This window comes from Bombus pyrosoma, linkage group LG15 (assembly GCF_014825855.1).
Source record: "Bombus pyrosoma isolate SC7728 linkage group LG15, ASM1482585v1, whole genome shotgun sequence".
Taxonomy (NCBI): domain Eukaryota; kingdom Metazoa; phylum Arthropoda; class Insecta; order Hymenoptera; family Apidae; genus Bombus; species Bombus pyrosoma.
In genome coordinates this window covers 1,517,699-1,545,426 of record NC_057784.1, presented here as the reverse complement: position 1 = coordinate 1,545,426, position 27,728 = coordinate 1,517,699, and the positions used below count along the sequence as shown (strand labels likewise).

Genomic DNA, 27,728 nt, shown 5'->3' with positions numbered 1-27,728 from the left:
CGTCTGGGAAAGGACGTACTCGGGATCTCATGAAAGGATGCCACGGGGAATTATTAACGTGGGATCTATCTGGCGAATCGTAGAAGTAGTAAGTTGGGGACACCGTTACGGGCGCCGCGGCGATACGAACAAGCCCGTAACGTAACCGATCGTTCGAAGCATTCCAACTTTGAGACATTGCAAGAATGTCTAGCTCGCCTACCTTTCAAACGATCCTCGTTAAAAACTTCGTGCACATAAATAGACATGTGTGCGATACTCGGAAGATACGTCTCGTGCATTCTACCTTCGGTATTTGTAATCTTTCACAGGTTCGCGAGCAATAATTCCTGCATGATATGGGAATTTCAGCGAGATGAACCTGCGTATCCGGCAACAATCGTAAGATGATTGGTATCTCGATCGGTTTAAACGGCAAATAATTGATGGTACGCGGAAGGCTTGATTTTCCATGCACTGAAATCAGAAGCACGGGAGAACCGTGTTGCGAACTATAACACGCGACAAACACAAGAATAGCAGTTACAATGTAAATAACCGTGCCGACGATAATGATTACGACATCAACGTTAGAAACGACCGTCGTGATGGCGACGATAGTCGCGTCGTAATCTTTCACGCGCATTAGATAGTTCATAGGATATTGGTACGTGTCAATCAGTTCCGTGGCCGATTCTCGGCCGACTAACGTTAAAAATCTAAGGTAAAGAAGATACGTATGTATATAGGTCAGGCTGCTTTTATGTCTTGGCTATAATTAGTCAATTAACATTTCCTGTTCGCAGAAACAACCGCATTAAAATTTATGAGGTGAAGAACATTTTCTTCGAATTGTGTTTACAATCTCATTCATATCTCCATTCTCCTGCATGGTAAAGCATTTCGGACTATTATTTCATATAGACATTAATCGGTAAAGGCGTACCGTTTCTCACGAACTACAAAAATACGTATTGTATGTAGTAAGCTCCTCGAGGCCAAAGAATAATGAAACGATACGTTAAAAAGGAATTCGGCAAAACGGAGCATAACGAATTTTCTATCTGTACTTTAATTCGAACGCTATTCGCATGATTTTACGGCATTCTTGCGCTCATCGAGTTTGCTTTCGCCGATCGTTCCGGCAGAATAAACACGAAACGATAGCTATTCGATAATAGCCGCGAATCATTAACTGTGACTCTGTTAACGCATTAGCAGCGGCAATTGTTCGGCATGCGCCGATGCAGATTCGAATCGATCGCAATGAGATCCATTTCTGTTTGTAAGCGTTGCCACTGCGTTAATTAAAACATGCTTAGCGATACGGCATTCTTAGTATCCAGTCGACACGCTGCCTACCACACACGTCGACTCACGAACGCTGCTGACGTTCAACTATATTATTCGTAATCTGTGACGTGCCACTTACGCGTACAACACAGTAGTAAACTCAATTTTAATTAACGTCGTCCGCATAACAACGTCGTACTCAGCTGTTCGCCGATATACGCCAGCTGGTTTCTTCCTTTTCTTTCGTGTATTACGATGCAGGCCTAACAATTGGCAACGTGACGTCGCGACGTGTACATCGATGATTATGTTAATACAGCCGACGAGAATAATAAGTGGACAAGAAGTGGAAGTATCAATGAATTTTAATCGAACTAATACTAGTTTATACACTTCAGTTTTATTTATTACATATCCTCGTAGTATTATAAGTTATTTAGTGAAAAATCGAAATTAATACTTACATTTTTGTATAAACAAACCGTATTCGACGAAACTTCATTGACACCTACCTCCATTACGTGTCCATTTATTTTCGTCCCCTTCACAAATATTTAACAAATGAGTAAAAGGAAAAAATAAAAGAGAAACCTTGCGTATCATGTATATAACTAAGGAATTGTATCGAAATGTAATAAGAAAAAAAGAAACGCAAAGGATCGAGGTAGTCGAACCCATAAACTGTCTGTTCGGATCGTATTTCCAGAAGGTAAAGTTAGGTCGATTCATAGAGTTCGACAAAAACAGTACCCTTGTGAGGATTAAGTTCTTTGAAAATTACCAGTTACTAATCTACTTCGATGAGACAACATCTAAGGCTATAAAAAGGCGTCGAGCCGCTCGTTATTGGATAGTCGAAGAATAGAAAACGGTCAAAGACCGTTGAAAGCTGAGGCTGGAAGGAAAACAAAATAAATCGCTTGGAACAGTGGTAACGCCGCGATCGTTTGGTTATTAAGAGAACGAGGTTGTAAGGCGGTCGCTGTCGATTGAAACCTCGGTGAAGCGATGCATTTAATTTGGCAAAAAACAGTAGACTCGGCAAGCCGCTGATCAGCTCCGACTCGATTTGCCGTTGAGATTTGCTTCGAGCAAAATCGTGACGCAACGTCCGCTAAAAATTTATTATCGACTCTCGTGACAATGGTAGAGCTAATCGCTGAATCATCGGCGGTCAGTCCATTATACAGTCAATGATTGATGTGTACCGCCGATTGTAACGTTGAAAATCCATCGGCTTAAGCTACTCATAAATGGCTTACCGCGAAAATGGACCACAGTCGTCGAGTTTTATGAATGGTCGCGGAGAACAGGTTTCAGTCTGGATACGCGATCGTTAATTTTATTTTTATCTCGCGAACGTTTTATTTTCCTTTTAATCCCGGATACCCATATCGCTTTAACTTGCGCGTTTCGTTTTCCCACGCATGAAATTGAAATCTCAAATCGATCAATTCGCTCGTCTAACATAAATCGGCACCAGATACCGAAGGTCGAATTATACGCTCCTTTTGCTTGTTTATCGCTAGCCATCCGAATGACATAGCAAATAAAATGAAACAGATGATCGGCCTTCCCTGTAATTATCATATCCTCTCGTTCGTTTAGCTACACCCGAAGGTGATACGGATCGTGGAGCGAAATATATTACGGAGCAAAATACAGACTACTCTGATTGATCGTAGGATTTGCTGTACGCAAAGGCAGTATTAGAGACGCGATCAAAGGAACGAGGAACTGGCCGAACCGGTAACGTATCGCTTATCGATTCATTAGCGACTTCGTTTCAGCTACATTCGAGCCAACAAAGCGTCGTTTCTAAATAGGTCAGGCACGAACTACAAAACAAACTACCAGTTGTAACTTCCTCTATGCTTTCAAGCGTCGCTTTTTTCGTTCGAGAAAGAGACGTTCAACCTTGTATTATCCTCGCAATGGATCTCGCGCGACAAACCGACATATCAGTTGAACGACAATTATCGTGTGGGACAACATTGATCAAGAATAGAAGCTCTAGTCCATTTTGTGTTAGCACGAAAATACACGAAACTCGTTACGCGAAAGTCATTTGTCTCGTTCATACTTTGACTTCTACGTTTCTTTTAATGTCTACATTGGACGTGGCAATAGGTTCGTTAATGGTAAGCGTCCAAATTGAAAAGAAAACATACAGCTTATGTTAAAATTCGTTAGGCGCAACGATGGTAAAAGATCAGATTGAAATGGCTATCAAGAGACAATATAACCAAATCAATCAATCTTATTTATCTGAAACTGATCGTAAACGCGGCGGATACTAATTCTACCGAACGGATTGAGCACGCGTACGCTCGAAACCCCATAACCATGATTTCTCTCGGCAAATCAATTTTACGCCGAGACCTCCTTGGGATTCGAACCGCGACCTGACGGACGGTGTTCAGTTAATTTGCTCGCTAGACCATGGTGGTCGGATAAATTAAAATAGATCCGGCTGCAAATTCCTTTTAGAGTCAGCTCGCCTGCATACGATTACAATAAATTAATGCATGCTCTAACGACAAAACGTTCGTGTTTTCAGAAAAGCGTATCTCATCGTGAGAGGCTGGGACCTCCAGGATGCCAGGGGTGTGGAGGTTGCTACGTATGCTGATCTATATGGTGAGAAATATTGCTAATCCCTGTACATACAAGTAGATTTACAATAGCTTGCGGTAAAGATTCATTATAGCTTGAGCAAATACATGTAGGTATACACAGTTAGTAGCTAGAGTACGGATTTTTATCTTTTCATGGGAAATATGACGGTGTTAAGCATGTAACATGCAAAAATATATAAAATATTCAATCTAAAGTATTTATTATAATACTTAGTGGATAAAACAAATTCCTATCCAAGTTTCATTTCTTTAGTTATATTGATAAATATATAATAATCCGCGGTACAATAATAAATAGATTTACCATAGCTTAAGCGAGAGAATAATAGCGCGAATAAGCCCATATGGGAAGTATTATTCGATATGACCTAACGGTAACCCATGTAGAACCAACACGTTTATGGATTATTTGTAAACTATTGATAAATGGATATGTACAGATCGGGTCGAGGTAGTCGAACTTCCGGTTCAAAGGCTATCGAATGGTTCAAATAATTAATAATCACGCAACGCTGTAACATCCGACTGAAAGTATGCTACTTTCTCGCATAATGTACGAACGATTATTATTAAGCTTGCCTGAGTGAATAATGAAGACAAAACGGGGATTAGCATCTAATGTGCATATTTACAATCAAAGTTTAAGCGTCGAGAGAAAATTACACTGCAAATACGTTTCACGTCTTGATGCTTGAGCCAGAAAGTTACGTTAATGAAACAGATCGTAAGGAATAAAGCGTAAAATGATAAAATCTTGTAAACGATATTAAGCTTGATCTATTTAAATATCTAGAAAGCATAAATACCTCTAGCATTAATACTAAACTGTGTCATCGTTATGAGAAAACTGCAACATGCGTAATATCTGATCTGACTATATTGTATTGACCGAAAGTTTACATACATACGCGAATTTTCATGCAACCATTAGACAAGGAGAGTAAGTTATTAGACTGTGAACGTGAAAAACGAGTTACGGATACTATTAAGTTACAGTGGCTCACGCGGATAGTTGGAATACCTGTACATAATCCTACACCCATTACACCGCCCAACGATTCGCACGATTCTTCGCACGTTGTCTCTTATCTGCTAGCCATTTCTTTCGTAAGCCAATTAAACTCTAGAACATACTGAACTACGGCTACCAATTCTGATAATGGGCTATAATTTCAGTGAACTGCGTTTGCTGACGCCGAGTTACTCATAGATCCCTTTCTTAATTAAAGACTAACGGGCTCTCGGTAGCCAGGCCCTAAAGATAGTAGGTAGTAAAAGGTACCGTTCAAAAATTAGAAATCAAGAGAAGAACGAAGGAGGGATAAAACTGTTCACTTTATATCCGTGATGATCGTTACGAAATGATGCCTAATGAAAAATTCGTCACAGTTGGATGACAATGCGATGACGCAGCAAGAGACGCGACAGCTTGCAAGCGGATATTCGTGCCTACTCTAGGTACCGTTACCCGTATCTTACGACCTTCTTTTCCTCCTTTTCCCCTTGCACCTGCTTCCTCTGAAAGTTATTCAGGACCCCTGCACAACCTATTGCCCCCACGACGTTATTGCGTCCACAGAGTGAAATCTCTTATTGCGGTTTCGCGCAGGAAATGCGTCGTCCTCTCGTGTGCTTACTGCTTCAAAATTTATACCCTTCCGTTTCCACGTTGTTCGTTCTACCGGATTTCTATATTCATTCCAGAAAACTTTGTACATAGCTATCGGTGATTTCCATCCACTTCGTCGTCGTTTTACCTCGCCAAACTCTAGCGGAATAATTTCGTTCAATAATTCGGCTTTATCATAGCCACGGTTATAAATGAAAATTTTACAAGAATTATAAATTATGAACAATTCGAGTAATACGTACTTCGCAGAACGAAGAATCAATGAAACCTGAGTTAAAGATCTGTGAATCCACTTGAATAATCAAATATTCCGAAGAAACTGAGATTTTCGTATTCAGTGGCTTTAGAGAAGTAAACTCTATGAATTGTAGCAAAATATTTGAGACTGTATAAACAATCGAGAGAGTTAGTAAATTCAATGTTTTTTAAAGCACTGAAATAACAAAAAGTACAAGCATCTTTTTATACATATAATTAATAGCTCACGTTGAAGATTATTTACTAACGTAACTTTTTTTGTTCAAACATTTAATATCTTAATCTCGAGACAAATTATATCATCAATTACGTCTAACACGATCTAATATCGAGCGAAATAGAATTGGGATTCCATGTCTCATTTCCTGTTAACTCTTGAACGAGTCTTCGCATATACAAATATACTAACCATCGGTGATTAACTGCTCTTAGAAGAAGTACCGCAAAAACCTGCGTGACTATTCATCGTTTGCTTTTGTCCCCGGCGCGACAGACCACGAGTTTTTAAAGGAGGAATTTCAAATACAATCCATCGCCGAAATCCTTATCGGCGCCTATTCAAAAGAACGTGACGCGAAGAAATAGTTGCTCGTTTCAAGTAGAGAGTAGCACATAAACGAATACAGAGGAAGCTATTTCCGCGTGTCACGAGGAATACAATCGAGTACACGGAGACGGGCATTAGTATTCGAACGCCAGAAGAGCCGCGATGGGAAACTCACCTACCGGCGTGCCTCACGTTCGAGTAACTCAGAATACTGATACGTTCGCGGTTATAACGAACTGAAAGCCTATATCCCGCGAATTGTTTCTGCCTGTAGCGCATAATATAAATATCGTTTAGCATTCGTTTCACGTTCGAGAGCACGAACTCGATTATCTTCTCCCGATAAATGACCGAGTAAAGAGCGTGGATGTTGCGGAACATTAGGTATTTCTCCTGCTTTGATTTTATCTTTTCGATACGTACGGGATATCGAATTTTTAAAAGACTTTCGTACTTACGTCATCGATTAACTCAAATCGACTAACTCAACAATCTAATCAATCTTGTAACATCTACGAAAATTTAGTTTACAAACGAGTTACTTGCTAGAATGGACGTGTCACTATTATCGAGTACAATTTTACTATTTAACAAAAAAGATATCACACAGTAGCTTTAACGATTTCTTCATAGGGAATAATAGACATAAAGAACAATTTATCAGAGATCCTCAGATCCCAAAGACTGCTACCTAAATTTTTAAAGAAATGAGATGCGACACGAGTAAAATTAAGAATTTTCTACTTCGAATTAATTTCCCGACAAAATTTCCTTCTTGTATCGCTCTTCCAGGAAACAGACAATATGCTCTCACTCGCAACTCGGATCTACCTCATATTGATGAGCTAGTTTAAAATTCCATCCCAATTTCCTCTTATCCACTCTCACAATCTACCAACAAGGAGTACATTAAAGAGTCTAGCTACCTCAACATCCGTTCTATCCGGATCATTGAACCCTCCCGCTCCCGCTGCCCCTCCTGTCAGCCGTTATTATTCGCACATAATCAACATTTTTCTACAACGTTCGCGAAGGATATCGTAAAGCGCTCTGCATCGGGCGATTGATTCTCGATCATCGACCGTGAACCAAGGTGAAGCAAAATGATGGAGAAAGAAAAACCGAGGCTCGCTCGGTTGTTCGCGAGAGCACGCAGTGCACACAAGCGCGTGGTCCGTGTATACCAGGTGCGTAATCATTTCTAATGAAACGTTGTCATTTAACAGTGCGATTGTAAGAGCACAGAAACTTGTTTTCACTTGCGCGAAAAACGGCGACCGTTAATGCAGCGGTAAAGACGCCTCTCCCGTTACAGCATTGCGCGAGCACGGTATATACGCCGGGAACACCTTCCTTCAAAGATCTTCACTTACGCGTACGTGTCGCTGAGATTTTCTGCGATTCTCTGGAGCCAAGCGACGCGATCGCCGCGGCGGCGACTATGCGTTCGAAGTAATACGCCCAAAGCTGTACGCGAAGAATGCAGGCTGGCCAGCCGGTGATTTCTAGAGAAATCCTCGGAACATAACACGCCTAATCTCCCACGACCCGTGCACGCTTGCGATTTTCATGCCAAGATTCTAGGATATTACGCCGCCGTGAATCGCAACGTTTGCGCTGTATGTGAAAAACGGCGGATCACCGTAAGGCGAAACATTACAGTATTTTGCCGGGCTTAATATTCCTCTAAGTATCGCGAAATATGTCCGCCGAACGATACATTATGTGCACGGAACGTTTATTTGCTTATCCGTTCATTTATTGCGTGGCATTTGCAATCGTAGGAGAATACCGAGGATAGACGCGCAATAATAATTTACGGCAAACGTAATGGTATAATCATCGCTGCCGATTGGAAATAAAGATACGTGAAATGCGAAATTACAGATACGGTCGAACAAGTCTCGTTATTGAGGGACTTGTCCGGGAATTGTAGCCGCGAAAAGCTACTTATGTTCGACGATGCTGTACAGCCTCGCGAAAGTCTTCGGACGATGATATATCTATAATTGAAATGGACACAGATTCTATGGTATAGCGGATATTTTGAAATTTCCACATGTATCGCGTATAGGATATGTACGAGGATAACGCGTATCATTGGAATATCTGTAGCGAGATTTATATTCTGCTCGTTCCTTGCTCATTGGTAACTAAGTTCTTAAGGATTGCAAATCATTTCGATCGATCATTTCAATGGATCATAAACTACAGCTTACGCAGCTTATACTCGCATTGTTCATCCTTGACTGATCTACATGATAAGTACGGTTTACAGTAAGTGTATAAGTAATCATAATTTCACGACTCACAAGAGGATACTTTCGTTTATAGAAACGTACATAGGTAGGTTTCATGTGTAGGTAGGTTTCATAGGTAGGTGTAGGTACGTGCGATAAAGGATAGGTCATTCGTATAGCACTCGCTAAATATCTGTTGCCCGCAACTTAAGATGTCTCGAATGTTTCTCATAAATTAAGAGTGACGCAGACATCCGTACCCTTAACAATATTATTAGAGGTGTAATGGCACATCGTGAAATCTGAATCTTCGAACATAGCCATTGAAGGTTTCACTAGGCTCTAGCCGCAGTGAGAGGTTGCGTGCTGCTTGAAAATATCGTAAAAACTCTATAAGAACAAACTTTACGCGTTGAGACAACACGTAATAAAATACAGTGTGTCAATATTTAACAATCGTACGAGTACTTGTACCTATAATATATACTATGTCTGCTTCGATTTGACACAGTGCGAAATAATCGAATATCAAATAAATTAATTGATTGCAGCGTGTTAAACATAGTTAAGTAAAATTGGTAATTTTTAATGATGAATTAGTCGAATAAGAATTAATACGTATGTGACAATGAACGATATAAATTTGTCATTTGACTTTGTCTCGTTCTGAGCTAACATTTACGATATTGCTTTATTAGTTATCAGAGCATAACTAACATTATAAAAATTTCATAACGGTTATGCATCTGGGTAGCTATACCGCAACTCTTAGCGTTCTATTATTCGAACAAATTTCTTTAACGTTAGCCTACTGTATTGTTGAAGTATATCTTGGCGATTATCGCTTAGCTAACTTCGTAACTTACGGATCGTACAGCGATCGTTAAGTTTCATAAGAGTATCGACATTTCATAGAAAATATATCTAACTGTTGCATCACGGCTTATCATAAACGATATTAGCACTTGGAACGTAACGATCGTTGCAAGAGATCGTTAAGTTGTAATTGTACGATCACTTAAGTAATTAAATATTTATTGTATCCAATTTAAGAAGAAAAAATGCTATTATAAAGGTGTTAGGATACACGTAATCGCGATAATAAATGTAACCCCGTATTAACGTTTTTACAAGGTGCTTAGTAAGTTTAATTTATGTGCGCGCTTCATAGAATTTTAAATGCAATTAACTATATAATCCGCGAAACATCTCTTTTTTCCCCCCCTGTAATTTATCGAATCTCCTACTGAATCAACAGGTTCTAAGATTATCAACTATTAACACATCTCATACCATATAAGATAAGATACCAGTGAACTAATTTAAGAGTGAATATGCAGCGCAAGATACGGCTTGATGGATGATTAATATTTCCTACGTAATTAAATGTCTACCAAAAGCAGCTGGAAACTACATAATGGGTAGATTCGTAACTGCCTTTCATAAATTTGTGTATGACAGGTTACTGATATTCAAGTAGTATCTACTTCCATCAGGTACGGACATAAACCGTAAAGGACCGCTTCATTTGCGATAAATTTTGATGCGGTGGTTATTAATGTAAAACGTATACGTTCAAACATGTTCGGTCGAACAACATCTGTAGAAGGTAATTCACGACAGTCACGCGTAGTGTAGCGAGAAAGGAAGACAGGTCCATGGTGTTCAAAGTATAAAAACGTATTCCTTGAATGCACAGGTGGTTGGCTTGAAGAGCGTTGGTAGCAATAGCGACATTTGGCCGCTAGAAAGGCCAGAGGGAATGCCAGCCATACAATCTCTCGAAGTGATGTGTGGAAAGGATCACATGGATGTACATCTCTCGTTCTCACAACCCTTCGAGGGCATCGTCTCGTCCAAAGGCCAACACGCCGATCCGCGATGCGTCTACGTTCCACCGTCCACTGGCCAGACTTTCTTCTCCTTTCGGATAGCCTACGCGAGGTAAGACTGCCAGAACATCGAACATTCGTCTATCGAACCGTATCCACCTGTGAAAAGATATAGGTAAGCTCGACACGATTAGATGATTTAAGGCGTGTGGAAACGTTGCTCGATGCTCGAGATCGATTATACCGTCTCGGTTTACCGCGATCTCCATAGAGGATTGTTAACTTATGACTTTAACTGGAACTTATGAGGCGTCTGGTGCGAACCGGCTCGCAAACTACGATAAAGGTAATTGGATAAGCGATTGGGTTTAACGAAAAGTTATTTGACAGGCTATTAATCGATTCTAATGGGCTTTCGCGCGTATTTCAGTGGCTTCTAAAGATTATCTATCGACGAATGTTGTTTAGCGTAAAGGCACGAAGAATAGAGACGTTAGGTATTATCTCTTAGCAATGAAAAATAGTAACAGTGAAATAGTTTATCTGCGACGTTTAATAAATTTAAGCGATTAATAAATTCGTAAATTGATATTCAGTCTAGATTTTGTTCGTCTGGTCGCAGATGCGGTACCAAGCCGGATATGCATGGACAGTTCTATGAGAACACTGTTGTCGTTCAGTACGATAAAGATTTGCTCGAAGTCTGGGACGAGGCCAAACGACTGCGATGCGAATGGTTCAACGATTACGAAAAGACTGCTTCGAAACCGCCAATGGTTATCGCAGATCTCGACGTAATACAGTTAGACTTCAGAGGTATAATTTGCTATTCTACACACATGCAAACAACATACACATTTTCCACATCGATCCGTTTAATGATCTTTGTATCTCTTAACCCGCATCCAACATCGATGTAGTAAGTCTCGTCACAGCAGCCCTTGACACGATTAATATCTTAAATTTTAATACGTTTGTACTTCGATCGATAAATACAAGCGATTTGCCTTGATCAAGGTTTACTATAGGAAAGACTATGGGTGTATAGTTAATGGGTAAAAAGATGATCCTTCTGTGTAAAGTGCTTTATACGAGGTACAAATGGTCGCATCGCGCACGGTAACTCGTGTAGCAGCGGTTAACCACAGGTAGGACCGCAGCCCCGCCACTTAACTTCATTTTATGCAACACGTATAAATCGCACCTGACACGTTGTGCCTAGAGAACGGGCAACAGACTGCCTCCAAACTAAAACGTAAATATAAGTGTATCATTCTATCGGTATTGCAGGCGACAACGTGGATTGTTGGATGGAAATTCAACATGGCAAGGGACCATGGGCACCTCCGGTTTCCGGAATAGTACCGCTCGGCTCTACTCTCACCCTAGTCGTCGCTATAAACGATTATCGAGGTAACGTGGCAACGAACCATCCAACTTTATCAAACTTTTCGAAACCTATAAGAGCGTTGATGCTTTCGCAAGCTGGATTATTGCGTTTGACATTGTTAGAGGTTTGCAGGCGTGAGCCGCTTCCAACGGGAAGAAATTGTCGACGTTCCGCCAACATTGCAGCTAGCTAGCATCGGTAGAATGCGGATTTTTATGCAAATTCATATTTTTGAAAATATACTGAGAAAAAGCATAACTTCGGTAGAAAATTGCTTTACGTATACGCATTTTCTGTATTTTTGCGCTTTTAAAGTTTCCACAAATAAAAATCTGCAGTCTGTTCATTAGAATTCGAAGGATACCGAGTAACAGTACATGCCGACGAAGCTAAGTGTAATACTGACGAAACGTCGGTAATCTCTTCCTGTTGGACACGGCTCACGTTCGGAAGCTTCTAATAGCTTTCGAAAGCTACATAATCCTCGGGTGATACTTGGAAACGGCCATGTATTCGTTAGTGTCATTTCCGTAATTAATTCGACACAGGAGAATTCGACATGCGCGTCAAGTCGTGCGTGGCCTCGGACGGCGGTGGACACACGATACAGCTGAGCGACGAGTTCGGATGCGTGCTGAGGCCGAAGATGATCAGCCGATTCTTGAAAGCACGGGGTTCCGACGATCGGGCGACGGTCATCACTTACGCCTTCTTCCACGCGTTCAAGTTCCCGGACGCGTTGAGCGTGCACATCAAGTGCAAGGTAAACGATGTTGGTTAATATACAGCGGATAACACAGCTTACGATCGAAAACAGGATTACCGACAACTGAAAATATTATTACGCGCGACCAAGGTGCTTTGGCGCGCCTTCTGTTAACTTGGAGAGGTGTTCGTCAAAGTAAAGAGCAAATATTTACAATTAAACAGCTTACGAACGGCTTAATGAATTTACTCTGTAAACGGCAATGAACGTTAAATCATTTGGCTACTCATTATGCAAATTTGTACTTAGAAAGGCAGGGAAAAAAATTAAACGGTGACTAAGAGGAACATCAAAGCAATAAGTTGTTTCGATCAATGTCAAGGTTGAGATCTGTCGTCACGGCTGTTTGGATCACTGTCAGCTCAGTGGATCCGTTGGCCACTACATTCAAGAGCGCAAGGATCAGATACGACCGCAATACCCGCAAACCACGGTACCGCCCACCGTTCACAACAACGAGGACAACAGTGCCGACAAGAGTAACGAAAACGTAGGTGGTGGAACCGAGCAAGGTGATGGCTCCCTTTACGACGACATTATTCAAGATGGTGATGAGATGACCTCGATAGGAGGTCATTTCTTGGGGGTCGAGAAATCAGTCCCGAAAGCACAGGCGCAGACAAGCAACCGGCTACCGGCGCCAGTAGTCGAGATACCAAACGAGGAAGTTCATTTGGATGACGCTGATCTTTCAAGACCATTCGTAGTAAGTATATTTCGTTCTTATTTACATATTTCCTAGATAAATGAGATTCTAAGATGCTTCGGTAGAACCACGTTTATCCGAATAGATTATGAGACGAGGATAATACGTATAGATTTTCTAGATAATGAGCTCTCTTTTTCAGCTCTTCTTACTAATTTCGGTGTTGAAATTTAAGTGCTAGGAACTAAATTGTTCCTTTGTTGGCACATACAATGTATTTCAGATAAAAACAGATATTTTCAGGTATATTAATATTTATATTCGCTATAGGAATAAGTGTCTGTACGTATTACGAGATTACACTAGACCGTAGTTTGGATAATAGAGGGATCGGCATTGATCTTCCTATGTAAACGAGATGCGGATAAGTGTATTGTGTATTCACATTTCGATATATTTGTAACAGAGAAGAACGGAAAGGAAATAAATCAACAAACGTTAAGTGTGATGAGTTTCTTTTCTGTCTAGGGGATTCTTCGTACGCTTATACGTTTTCCACTGGCATATCGTTGACACTTAGGGTTCTTCGTTTGCAGGATCCTCCACGGATGACACGATACGAGAGTGATCAAGACCAATTCCCGCACGGGCCTCGGAATCTCGAGGGTGACAGCAGCGCGATACCCGTGATACCTCTCTCGTCTGCGAGCGGCAGACGAAGGAGATCGGTCGTGGTATCCGATAGGAAAATCCGCAGCGCCGATGTCGGCGTCAGTGGTTTGTACGAGGTGATCTCCGAAGCCGATCTAGCCTTTAGCCCGGACACACACGCAGAAGCAGTAACGGTCTTTCAAGGTAGAATACGCGAGGAAGTAGTTTATGGTATCTGCCTGCCGATGCCCGGTTTCAGCGCGCTGTTTATCGTCGTGGCGCTTTCTGCAGTCATTTCCGCGCTTGTCGCCGGCGCGATGCTGCATCGGTTGCAAGCGCAACGCGAGGCAGTCGACAGCAGAAAGAACAATAGAGCGGTTCACTCGACCAACGGTTGGCTACCTTACGGATTGCTGCGCGTACGCTGCACGACGAGACCAACTCATCTGGAACAAATTCAACAAAAACAAACGAATCCAGTCGCCACGAGTCCTTCGGTCGAGAGAGGTTGACGATTCGTGACTTTTGTGTCGCTAGTGGGACGCGGCCGTGTACGCTCCACGAAAGACAATGTACAATAATACGCTGTACAAAGTATTTTAAGTGCGTCAAATCACGTGCGACAGGTTCTTTTTGCGAATGATTTCGAGACGATCGTATTTCCTTCGAGGGAGGATTCTGTGAGGGAAATTTTTTCATAGATATTCTCCTTTTTCTTTTCACACGAACTCGTAAACGAAAGCATTGCTAGATGATTATTGTCGAGAGGCAATTATTGGTATTGGGTAAGTAAAGAGCATAATCACGCAGGATAATATTTGATCTAGAACAAACGTATACAATTCGCAAGGGGATCTCCATCAAAGGGGACAATGTGACAGCCAATCGCTGTGAATATTGTAGAAATGATATTTCATTTTAAATATTGCGAATGATATTAGTGGAAATGTTTTGTTTTCTTTATTCGATGTTTCGTTAGTCGAGTCCAAGACGATAGGGAAAATGCTTTCGCCGCGTATATTTTTCTTTAGGTAATTCGTTAACGAAAAGGTGCGTATTAGTATTTTCTATGAGTCTGTAGAGTACGAACTAATGCAATTACAATGATTTATTGTTCTATCGTAAGTCGTAATATGCCTTGCAGCATTGCGCGTCTGTTATCTATTTAATGATAAATTCACTAGAGGTGCTGATAACGATATTTGTTAGTTATAATAGAAATCGAACGGCGTTCGATATAATAAAAATTAGTATGCTACAACAGTGTAGGAATGACTATTGAATATATACAATTTTGTAAACTATACGTAGTCTTTATATTTTTATTTAAAATATTTCTCTTAGAAATTGACATTTTGATATTTATTATTGACAGATAATAATAAATATTGTACATAAAAGGAAAATATTTTTTACAAAAATTTAATGTTAATCTGCCTTTGAATAATTTATATACATTCATATACTACGATTAATGATGATGTTACATAAAATTTATATACAGATATTTTTTCAGAAAGAGATTATTCTCTATTTGTATCTTTATATGAAATAACATTTGAATTATACATTTGTATAAAATATAGAATTAAAATGTTTTATATTAGTATTTGGCAAATAAGAATTCTACTTGTTAGATATATGTATTCTCTTCCTTCTCATGGTCCCTTTTTTTATACACGAACCTTTGCTCATTATCGATAATGATACCTCGTATCATTTGATTTAATTACACTGCACTTATTAAATGTTAAAGCGATAGATATTGAAATAATCGTGGTATCAGAGAGAGTGTAGATGTCTGATTCCGGGCGTTCTCGAAACGATGCATCAATATCATTAGGAGAAAGTTATTACGTTGCCTTACACATGATATAAAATTAATATGGAATAAACCGAATTACATAAACTAATAAAATCTAATAATTATCTGGTTTTTCGAATGATCGTTAGTTTCGAACGTTGCACGAAACACGCGATTGCATATCGAATGAAATGCGTTGGATTATCAAAACTCTTGGGAAACTTGAAAATGACAGCACCTCTAGAGTTAGCCCTAAAGAGGCTAAGAATAACAGCTAACTGAGAATAGAAACGATATCGTAAATATTTTCAGGAAAATTGAAAGATGCTACTACTAAGCTTAAATTTTCATCTGTTTTTAAATATTTATATTATTACGTTAGATTAATACGAAAAATCGACATAGTTTAATGGATGCCTCGATATGTTTAACCTTTCGTTGACATTTTTAATAAAGCACATATTAAATGTTAAAAGAATCGATTTAATTTTAGATTGAGAAATATATATACATATAATATATATATATATATTTTCGATCCTTCTTTTCTTAGTGTCAACTGAAGGTTGAAAATTCCATGAAAATCGATTGCCTTCTCAGGTTTTTTAAATAGGTGACTACATAGTAGGCGAGATTATTTAAAAATCTTTGAAACGCAACGCGCATTTAAAATGTCCAGGAAGACATTTAATACCATGAACAAGATTTTGTTACTGAACTTGAAATACCAAGTATATATACGTAATTATTCCCTCGTAATCCCTTCTATACGTCCTTTTACGTATTACATTTTCACTTCTGTCTTTGTAATAAAAAATGAAAATACTTGTCTTTTTCCTCTTCCTCTAAGAACAGATTAATTAATGATGCGGTGTTTGGATAATTACATTTTATATACTTATTCGTCCAAACGTTTTGCAAATCGCCAGAATAATTGTGTTATGCTAGATTATTTTAAGTATATGTATACACGTGTAAAAAAAAAAAAAAAAGAAAAGAAAGAACATTCTCGTATTCTTGGAGAATACAAAAATTGTTAAAGGAAGTATCAACAACCACCAATTATGTGTGCAACTATGTGCGATGCTGGACAACTACCACAATACTTGGAGCGAAAGGAACAAAGAATTAAGTCGATTGTTAATCGATAGGTTGTGTTTTTATTTAATATAAATCAATGATAATGCCAATAAATGTATTTACAGGACCTCGATCTATTTCCACAGAACCAACGATTATTCTCTTCCTGTGTCTTTTTACCTCCCAAGGGGAAAATAATTTAAGATTTACAATGGAACACGAACAACGTCGATTTCCCGTCGATATATTCGCTAGTCAGGTGAGAATACTCATGTAAAAAATGATGGTAAATACAATTATATATTTACTCGCATACAAAAGTTAACGTACTAATATCCTTGTAAAAAATACATTATTTCATCGATGAAAAATAATTTATAAACATTTTTATATCTATATGCTTATATGCATTAATATTAAGTATTAAATTATAATCTTTTGTATGCTATTACAAGCTACTGACTGTTCTTCTATACACTTGATCTTAACGCTTTGTATCATGTTCTTTCACTCGTGCAATTAGCGGAAAAAATTATTCAACTCCATTTTTCGTATACGATAGATCGATACATATAGTAATACGAGATTGATCGTTGTTTATTGTCTATGATTTTCCACACATCGGTTACAATTTCTTCACAGTGAAACGTCGATTATATCAGAAACAGAGCGGTAGACATCCGATCCGACAGACCGATAATCATCATCAAAATCAAGAATATATCATCTATCTGTAACATTCTGAGTCGCGTATCAACGTTACTCACGTTTCCAAATACACGTCTACGTTTTACCTTTAAACGAAACATGTAGCAATTACGATAACAATCTAAAACCGAATTAGAATTAGAAACCGTCTCGTCATCGATTAAACCGATATCTTAAGAGTGAACGCAGACGATGATGACTCAGGATGTAAAGTTGTGAGTACAGTTAATATCTCTTTATCTACCTTTGCTGAAAAATTATTGTTAGGGAGGTAGAAGTGAAATTTTGTAATTCGTTGGATATTGTATTAAAATGGATGAAAGCACAAAAATGTGATAACCTTTCGAATATCTACCTCGGAAGAAGTAGCTAAATCTAATTTGTTTCTTACATTTCACTACTGCGTGTTCTTTCATACAATACACGAGTGTATATCATTAAACATTATTTTATTCTCTATTCTATTACGGGAAGTTTGAAATTTTAATTCCGTTAAGCCGATTATGCGCAAAATCATTTACTGGAAAATAATCGACGTTTTACTATAATTGCTAATACGATGTTTTAAATAAAGATACGTACTCTATTTAGTTAAAAGAAGAAACTCCGTTACATGGCAACGCGTGCATACATAAACTAACGTATAAAAGTGTTCGCTTCACTGAAGCGAAACATTTCGTATTTATTGTTAACTTATACATAGAATTATTCAACTCGAGATAGCAGATTTTTTAATAGTTTCATAATAGTGACTGGCTCTTACACCGTTACAAATACACAAGATACAGCATATAAAGCCGCAAACATTTGAAACGTTATTATCTAATAAATAAATAATATTAAAACAGTAATATCGTCAACAATGTTAAAAAACAAACATTTTTTGGACTATTTTTTCGTAATAATTCAGCCTTAGTTGCATCAAGTTACATATTGTCAATACGTATGTAACGGGTAACGATTAATTAAAAAAAGGAAATACCCAGATACCATGGTCCCGAAATGGTTGTAACGAAGAAGTTGCAAGGGCAAAATGTTTGATTATCTTTGACTAAATTTTCAGAGTGTCTATACACAGTCGCCAGCAAGGGCTTGAGCGTAAGTTTCGTTATGACGAAGCACAAATCCATATTAGTCGACCGTTCTGATCGAACAGACATTGTACACGTAGCAGAGAGCATCCTATTTATTTTAATAAAAACAATATTCTATCTGATACGTGTCGATGTACAGAATTGTGCTTGCGACATTCTGTAGCCTCTACGATACCTGTAATGGCGCGACCAAGAGGACCGGTTTGCGCGACATTCAATATATTAAATATAAATCTTGATCGGTCTGAGAATAAATATGAAATAACAACTAACAAGTAAGTTACCAGAACGAAATTGTACACTTTGCGGTATAAAATATCCGGCAACCGATTTATCGAGCGTTCCCGTAGCGAAATATTAAATAATATGCGTATCTAGCTTTATACCTGCTTCAATAAATAATTTAACACTATGAAAATCGTCAAACCAGTCTCTAGGAAGAAACCCGCTTGATACGAAGCTTCTCTACGCAAAAGTAAAGCCGATCGACAGCATAACGTTTCACAATGTACATGTTTCACAATGCTATGACCGCTTGTACCTATGAGTAAAAACACGTCCTGGTTGACTTTTTAGGCGTGCTTTGTTCTTCGTTATAGTACGTCGCAGCCTTCCTAGCTTTTCCTGAGAACGGTCTTAGGCGTAGACAGAGGTAGGTGGAGAGTATACACGAGAATAATAACACGGCAAGCAGTACTATGAGAGTAACGACGAAACCTGGAGTAGTCATGCAAATCATAGCCGCGTTCGCGGTGTTCTCATTCCGTACAGGGAAGATCATCGTCGATCCGCTCGATTCTCCATTGTTCGACTCATCGATGGAAAACGTCAGGTCACCTGTAGAAACAACTCGTATTATACGATTGACTCCGACCGCCTTCTGAGGGCTCGGCATTATTTCTCGGGATTTTCTTCGTCTTTCGTCTCGAGGACGTCCCGCAGCCGCCTGCAAATACGCTTCCAAAGGAAGCGGAATAGGGGGCGGAAGACCGTAGCCGGAGTCAGGATGTCCACTAGATGGAGGATGATGATTCTCCAAAAGACCTTGAGACTCCAGCAACAAAGGAGATTCGGAGCACTGCTCTGGACATTGATACCGACATATCTGTATGGTGCATTGAAAATGCACTTCCATCGAGTCAGGGAATTTGAACGCTTGGAAATGAGCGTAGGAGAGAACCGACGCGGACGCGCCAAAGTTCTTAATCTTAGTGAACCGCGACATAAGCTTCGGTCTAGTAATGCAACCTCTCTGATCGACCAGTTGAATCGGCGCTCGTTTCCCGTCGTGTGCCATGCAGTTTCTCACGAGCATATCGAATTTCGAATCGTCGTCTTTTATCGCGAGTACCATCGTCATCGTCTGACCAATTTTAACCAGTCCCGAGACTTCGGACGCCCATGGACCCTTCCCGACCTGTATTTGCATCCAGCAACCAACGTTATCGCCGGCAAAGTCGGCGCGCACCACGTCCAACATGTCGACTGGAAACGGACGGAACGTAACAGATTTCTCGTACAAGTCGTGCCAAGTGCATCGCAGCTTTCGCGCCTGATCCCAAACTTCCTGAACTTGCGGATCGTATTGCACCACGATAATGTTTTCAAAGTACGTTCCTGACCCGGATTCAGCGCCGTACCCGTATAAACCATTCTCTGTATTGCCAGCTGTGCCACACGCGTGAATACTAATCTCGAAGTTAACCGAGGTGCGCCCTAAGCCTGCTGGTAAGTGCACACAATTAACGTTACTGTAGTGGCCTTTGCTAAAGACTATACCGTAGAACGGTTTATCAAATCCGAGGTAAACTTTCATTAGATTTTTCTCGCACTTCACGTCTAACGAAATGATCTTCGGCATATCTGGCGTGGGTGCTGGCCAGGGTTCTGCGCCTACAGCTGTGCTAATCCCACTACCCGTTGTGTAGATCTTGTCAATGGCCTCCGACGACGCTTTCGATGGCGGCAGGGGTGGCGGTGGACCATGATACGCGACGTTATGGTGCGGTCTTGGATGTGGCAGTCCCAGTCCACCTCGACTTGGCGGGAGAGGGAGGGGATGACCTCGGAGACCACCCGGTTTATAATGATTACCACCGGCATCCTTCTCGCCTAACGATTCTAACGCCAATTGGTCCGAGCTATTTATGTCGTTGTCTTGACGATTCAAGGCTGAATTATCGTTACGACTGTCCTCTCCGGGAATTGCCTCGACTACCTCGACATCCTCCGTTCGAGCCAGCTGCGAACACACCAATGAAATGCATCAGTGTAAACGTGTTTCTATGCAAAGTAGGCAGTGAAGTATTTTGTAGAACGTCCATTGAGAGGAAAGGGATAAACGACGAGAAAGCGTGAAAGTAGATTGACGTTGTCGGACTACATAATTTACACACGTGCAAGTTCTTCAGCAACGGGCCACCTTTATACCGGATCAGCTCGCAAGTGCAATCAGCGAATACCTATACATATACATTCACCTAAATTATCGTGCAACGATGCACGAATTTACTCTGAACGATCCTGACAAAAGAATTAATCTTCAGCATGCGAACGAATGGTATATACGTAATGGATGTGGTTTAACTTTGTTTTGCGATATTTCGTCTCGCGTGAATTGTTACTGCTTGAATCTTCTAGTGGTAAAAATTGTTTATCAGATAATACAATATGTAGCGAGTCTACATTTCATTTTCATAGTATCAAATTTTTATCGTAGCCACTATATGCATATAAATGTAACTTAAACATCAAATAATGAATATTCCACTTGTTTCTTGTACGATATTGAAATTATAAGAAATAAGGCGATGAAAATAACAGGATAAAAATTGTCGACTTCTGCAAAGGTAGATGCATTTTTCATCCTTGGCCGCTTGTCACAATCCGAAGATTCGCTCAGAGAGCTATCTCCTGCCGTGTGCATTCCTGATGGCCAATACAGGAGACAACAGCCTCCGATCAACAAACCCGTTCTGACTGTTCGACGAATGACGGGTTCGGAGGGTCGAGGAGGGGCAACCAAACGATGAAATAGGAGCATCGGGCCCGTACACCAGTGTAGTGGCTGATTGCCTCACGCGTGACCCTGGGGCATAACGGACCACCCGTGTCTTTAGCCGCAGGTCAATCGGCCAGCTCAGCGCTTCGGATACACGTTCAGTTTTCCGCTTCTACCGTCCTCCGATTCCGACATCTGCTTATCTCGTTGCAACTATCCGACCAACGCGTCCTATAATTCGACAAAAGCTTACTAGGTCGATCGTGAATGAACCCACGATGAATTTCGACCACGACGATGCGCGTCCAACCAGAAAACACGGTGACCGTCCTTCAGCTATAAAACGACTTGGATGGTGTTTGCATATCGCGCTGTTCTCATTTTCAATCCGGCAAGCTTCTCAAGATTACATCGCTAACAAGCTGTTTCATTAGAGACCGTAATAACGATAGGCGATAACAGCCTACGCTTTTCCTCGTAGTAATAACGACGTAATTAATTCTCTATTATTCGAGGTCTGATTAATACCAATAAGAAGGAGATTTGACAAAAAATGAAAATTATAGGAATCACGAAGGTTGATGATTATCCTCTACACCGAGCGATCTCCTACCTCTGAGAGTTTCTCTTGTAGTCTTACAAAGGTATTTCATTCATTCTAACTGCGCTTCATTCACTTGACTTAGCCTGTACACAGGGACTATCACGTTCTATTATATACTGCCTAATATCATTCTCCGATATTTTAGTTGAAAGATATATCGTTGAAAGAATGCAAACGAAGGCTCGAGAAGTAAATGTGGTTAAATTCCGTATCTTTTATTACGTATTTTTATACGATATTAATAAAAGAGTGATCAACTTTCTTCGAAATATGGTCATGATAAAATCTTGTTCGATACATGATTATACGTGATACGTGTTAAGCAATAAAACGGACAATTGCGCGTCGGTTAACTTGCTAACTACAGTACGCATAATCGAGACACTATTCTACTATCTAAGTCCCATTCAATAAGAATAATTGACACTATACATTCACCTATGACACATTACTTACATTAATTACGGATTGATCATATTATTTATAATATTATCAATTAAATTAATCGCAAATTAGAATCGACCTCGTAATTGATAGAAGAAGCATTCTGCGTTACAGAATTAGGACGAACAGACAAAAGCGTGGAGAAAGCTTCGAATCTCGATTTACCAATAAACACGTTAAATCATCGCGATACAGTTTAAAGCAAAATTTCCATTTTCGTAGAATCGTTGCATGCATATCTGACAGCGATAATGACGCTGATCATTAATTTCAATTGATGACGCAAAAAATATTTAAAATGTTCCCGCGGTCTGGAAGAATGAACGTTGTCCGAGTAGCGATGGGAAAAAAGTAAGCAACGAATTGAAATCGTGTCGGTCCTCAAGAATGCAGGGTGGGAAGGTAAGATCACGAAACCGGTCGTTTCGTGTGCGATTTTTGCGCGCAATCTTGTAAGACCGATTCGTGGTGAAGGTCCGACGATAAAACGTTACTTCGTAGTAGACGTGGATGAGCCGGATCGGAACGCCGCGCACCATTTCAAGACATCGACCGGGTCTCGAGTCGCCCTTAGCTCTGGGTCAGAGCACTGGGTAACGGCATCGCAGGCTATGTACCCACCGCGATATCTGGGTTATAATGTAGTAATTACCCACGCAGACATACCGACCTACCCCCTTTGTAATAATGCCGCGTGTTTTTCTTACCTCCGGTCGGTTTTGACCACTGATTCACTGTTTCACATATGTTTTTCCCCGACTTTCAGTCCCGTTTACCGAACGTTTAATTATTTCACGCAAAAAAGGTCTTTTAAAACTGGTAGATTTTATTCGGAGCTACGTTTTCAAGATCTCAGAATGTTCCCTATATCTCATACTGGAATTTTCAACGTGACCGAAATTTTAATAAACGACGATATCTTTAGAATTTCAATGGAAGTATGAAAATATTAAAGGATTTAGAAGCAAACGTGGACGTTCAAAAGGTAGTTATTTAAAAAATGAAAGGGAGAATCGTATTTACTTACCCCCTTTAGTAGGAGACAGGCTAAAATGAAGATTCGCCACCGCATACCGTGTTAGCGTCCACGGTGAAGTATTCTAACCGTGCCGCTGAAAAAATAATTGTTCTTCTTTAAATTAATACAATCTCCTAGAAATAATGTTCACGCCTACAGTTATTAAATATTATAAAGAATAAAATATTTACTAATGTACATATATCTAAAATAATAATGGTCAATCGAAGATTATAGCTTTCCTTTTACGATCGAGATAAATGGGTCATCGAAATTATCCAAGTTGACGAAATTAAGTACAATTCGTGATTGAGAAACGGAGAAATTATGATATGCACCGTATAAAGCTCATAATTGCGATAATTTCACGGCAATCTGAATCGATAATACGAGTAAGGTGATAGGAAGAATTGTTAGTAGAAAATATTGAACATTAAATGGACGAACCGGTCCATCATTGGACACCTCGCTCGTGTTTAATCGTCAATTATCAGACACGCTCGCTTCATGCGACCACTAGGCCACCTGTCCCAAATTCCTGTCGAATGTCCGGGTTTTCGCTCCGTTACCTCGTTGTAGTCCGCGATACCAGACTACCATGATCGATAACTATAGGTATAAAACAAATTCGTCAAACCCGCGCCGAGTTTCAGAAAAGATCATAAATCATTTTGCACGTTGTCTTCGCCAACGATCATCGATTCTCTTTGCCATGACTGAGAAATAACAACTGAGAAGAAACGTAAGCTGATTTCACTATCGAAACGATCGTGATCGTGTCGGCTTTTCTCTGCTCCTTCGACTTTACCGTGTTCCTTCGTACGTGTAAAAGTATCGAAAGAGGAAGGCGAACCTTATTTAAATAAAGGCAATGTATTATGTATTCGAGAAATATATGTCTTCCTTCCGCGATAATTATTCCACCTTACAGATGTTTCCTGTGACTGGTTAATGGCGAGTACCTATGTCTTGCAAATATAAAAAGATGAACAAAATTAAGATTTCCAAGGGAAAATGATCGTGAATCGACCATAATCGTGTGGTGAATTCGAGATACACAGAAAACTACCGATGAATGTAGGCAAGTAGGTTTTCACCTATCGGCGTACCGAATCCACTTACGTGGATTCAATACTAAAATCGTCCTTGGCAATAGATTTCTGCCCTATTTCAAGTCAGACAATAGGCGATACATGAAACGAATCACCGATTTCAGATTTGAGTGGTCGTCGTTAATGTGCCACTTTGACGACAGCGAGCTGAAAACTTTTTAAAGGTGATGAGCTCGAAATTCTTATTGATCTCTATACGAAAATTCGTTTAAAGTGATTCAAACTTGTTTAATATTCGATAATTCTTCACGGTCACGATACGGAGAATTTTTAAAAAATACTTTTCTTCCACTTATACGATGGCGAAGCATAACGCAGCCGCAATAAAAGTAGTGTTTCTTCCTGTTCGTAACGTGCAACATAAATATTTTGCGCGCGGCAGTATATAATTTATTCGTTCCTTTGAGAAATCGCGATCTACGCCGAATTCCGTTAACGCGGTGAAGTCACAAACGCTTATTTATTACTGGCATACGTTAATTATTATTCCGCTTTACGATCCGTGCCATGATAGACCACGACACCTGTTCTTTCTTTCACTACGAGGCCATGTTTAAATAAAAATCACCGGCGGCTGTTTACACGTCCGTTGTTCCATGCTAACCATGAATCGAGCACGCTGAAGATGTGGCATGGTGCCAAATACATATAACGGTTCCAGCGGTGTGGTAATTCCAAAGTCAGACATTCGCATAATAAGTGCGTAGCTAATAGTGACCCATATGGAAAAAGAGTTGAAATATATTCTCGTTCCCCTTTCTTCTCGATTACTACACTGTCGGAATAACGAAGACTATGCGAATCGTTTCTGTCGTTAAAATATAACAGAAATAAAAGACTCTCTCGTCGTTGAATTCAAGTATAAAAATTTAATGTTACTTACTATGTTAATTACTTTTTCACTTTAAATCAATTTTGTCTCGTTAGCTGAGTCTGTCGGCGTGTAAACCAATATCGATTTAGAATCAATGTCAAATTGCAAAAACAGGATAACTGATTGATAGATAAAAGCTGATAATCGTATGCAATAAATGGAAAAGCGAAGATACTTGCTAGTATCGTCGATGATGTGTTTATGAAGTGTAGTCACATAATGTATATACATTACCCTATCGTCTATAATCTAGTGATTATATGGTAATCGAACGTAATAGAGCATACTGACAACTTGATGGCAACTCGATGCATTTTCCTAGTAAAGGCGTGCGTCGTGTTACTATTTGATGTACTATTTGTACATACATCTACCTTCTCCTTTCCTGCGTGCGTTAAATTTTACGACTATCGTCATTCGCGATCTAATTATCTTAACACGATCAACCCTGTCATACTTTTCGATTATATTTACCGAATAATCACATAGAAAGTAACATAATTCAATGTTACTAATCATTCCTTGCATATGCTAATTATACTTGAACTTTAGTTATCTTTATCTTTAGTTTATCTTTAGTAATAAGCTTAGCTGGAATGTCATCATTAACAATTTATACGAGTTTCGTTTGACTGGAAATATGTATCTACTCGATGTTATATTTACTCTTTTATGAAAAAGCTTCATGATTTACAATAACAAAAAATTAACTGAAATTATTTCGCTTCACTGATTTCTGTACCGATTTCATGAGGTAATAATTCTTGATCGACTAGCAGCTGTCAACTGTAGCCGCACATGTGCGCACGTCCGATAGAACGAAAGCGCTTACCACGTGGTTAACTATAACGCGGTACATACCGTATAATTTCTCCGATTTTCAACTCCTCTTATCATTATCAACGAATAATTGGATTTCATCTTAACGCGTGATAATTATTCGTTAATTCATGGTGTCCTACAATAAGTACGTCTAGAAGATCTCGCACATAATTGCCTTACATAAAGCCATGGTCAAAGAATCTAATTACTTTCTACTTTCTTTCCGTAGCAATCTCCATCGATTAGCCATCGGTAAACACGAAGCTATCAAATTTCTGCAAGGCATTATTTACAAGCGATTTATCGACATTATGCACGATACGTACAGCTTAAAAATATCTTACGTTTGTCCAATCGGAAAGTAGACGTGAAAACGCAGATGAACTTCTGACTTCTCTTTTCCAGATTCCGTGTCAAAGATGTGCGATGAAAAAGAAAAGGAGGGTTCGAGCAATGCACCGCACTGATTGAAGCACCATGTGCCGCGAAATCTCCGCGTACCCGCGCGGTCGGAGCCTCTCTAAAGCACAGACAATTGATCTCGACCGATTTCAGTGGCGAAAACGAGGACGAAACCGGCGAACGGCGCGAGAAGGTAGGACCCGAGAGACGTTTGCCAAAGCCAGTTGCTGCTGATTCGTGCTCTTCCAAACGACTCGTTAAGTGTCCTCGAAGGCTCCCCGTGCGACTGATCTCTTCGTGTTTACCGCGATGCGCCACGATATCTGTCAAGGCAGCTAGAAAGACACGTTGCAGCCTGGCTGTCGCCCGATGGTGCACGCGAGAACTCGTGGAGTCGGAATGGGGTACACCTGTCCGATATAGAGAGTATACTATAAACGTGGCGGCCCGCCCCCTGACCCAGACACACAGTACAGTTATATAGGTCTCTCACGAACCGGAGGATATCTCTTCTCGTTCGAGCCACACTTCTGACGACCACGACCACGACCACGACCACGACTCCTGTAGATGTGGTCGCGGTGGTGCTCCTATTCGTTGTTCTTTTCCTTCCCTATAACCACATGTCGTCGCGTGTATGCGTGCGACTTGTCGGACGTACAATGTTGCGGTAACATGCGTCTTTAACATTTTTCTGTGTACCTACTACCCACCGTGCAGGTGAACGTTGTGTGGTTCACGGAACGCCTGAATTTAATAGACGTGGGAGACTAATACGTAGAACAATTCGAAACAATTCAACCAATTCTTTGGTCTTGATAGCTTCGTACGCGACTACGTTGAATCGAATGTTTCCATTATCATTATACTTTACAATTTCACTTACGACATTTA

The 27,728-nt window shown here is 39.9% G+C and overlaps 2 protein-coding genes across 6 annotated transcripts in view; one reads left to right on the top strand and one right to left on the bottom strand.

Moving 5' to 3' along the window:
• The window catches only part of LOC122575464, a 38,055-nt gene extending 22,696 nt beyond the window's left edge, over positions 1–15,359 (top strand). For all 5 annotated transcript variants that reach the window (XM_043744455.1, XM_043744458.1, XM_043744456.1 and 2 more), the window contains exons 2-8: positions 3,833–3,912; positions 10,286–10,530; positions 11,041–11,234; positions 11,709–11,831; positions 12,357–12,571; positions 12,897–13,280; positions 13,817–15,359. In XM_043744455.1, the coding sequence (XP_043600390.1) occupies positions 3,871–3,912; positions 10,286–10,530; positions 11,041–11,234; positions 11,709–11,831; positions 12,357–12,571; positions 12,897–13,280; positions 13,817–14,383 (1,770 nt within the window). In that variant the 5' untranslated portion in view covers positions 3,833–3,870 and the 3' untranslated portion in view covers positions 14,384–15,359. The remainder of the gene's footprint in view (positions 1–3,832; positions 3,913–10,285; positions 10,531–11,040; positions 11,235–11,708; positions 11,832–12,356; positions 12,572–12,896; positions 13,281–13,816) is intronic.
• Positions 15,360–17,938: 2,579 nt separating this feature from the next.
• LOC122576055 lies at positions 17,939–27,120 on the bottom strand. Its single transcript, XM_043745834.1, has 3 exons — positions 26,777–27,120; positions 23,634–23,718; positions 17,939–20,799 (listed from the first exon to the last, which is right to left on the bottom strand). The coding sequence occupies exons 2-3, from the start codon at positions 23,676–23,678 to the stop codon at positions 19,099–19,101; spliced, it is 1,746 nt and encodes a 581-aa protein (XP_043601769.1). The 5' UTR covers positions 23,679–23,718; positions 26,777–27,120; the 3' UTR covers positions 17,939–19,098.
• Between the last annotated feature and the right edge of the window lie 608 nt (positions 27,121–27,728).

Coding starts and splice junctions, on each gene's coding strand:
- LOC122576055 (XM_043745834.1), bottom strand. CDS start 23,678: ATGCGGTGGCGAATCTTCATTTTAGCCTGTCTCCTACTAAAGGGG. Junction 20,800..23,633: donor CCTGTCTCCTACTAAAGGGG/GTAAGTAAATAC, acceptor GTGTGTTCGCAG/CTGGCTCGAACGGAGGATGT.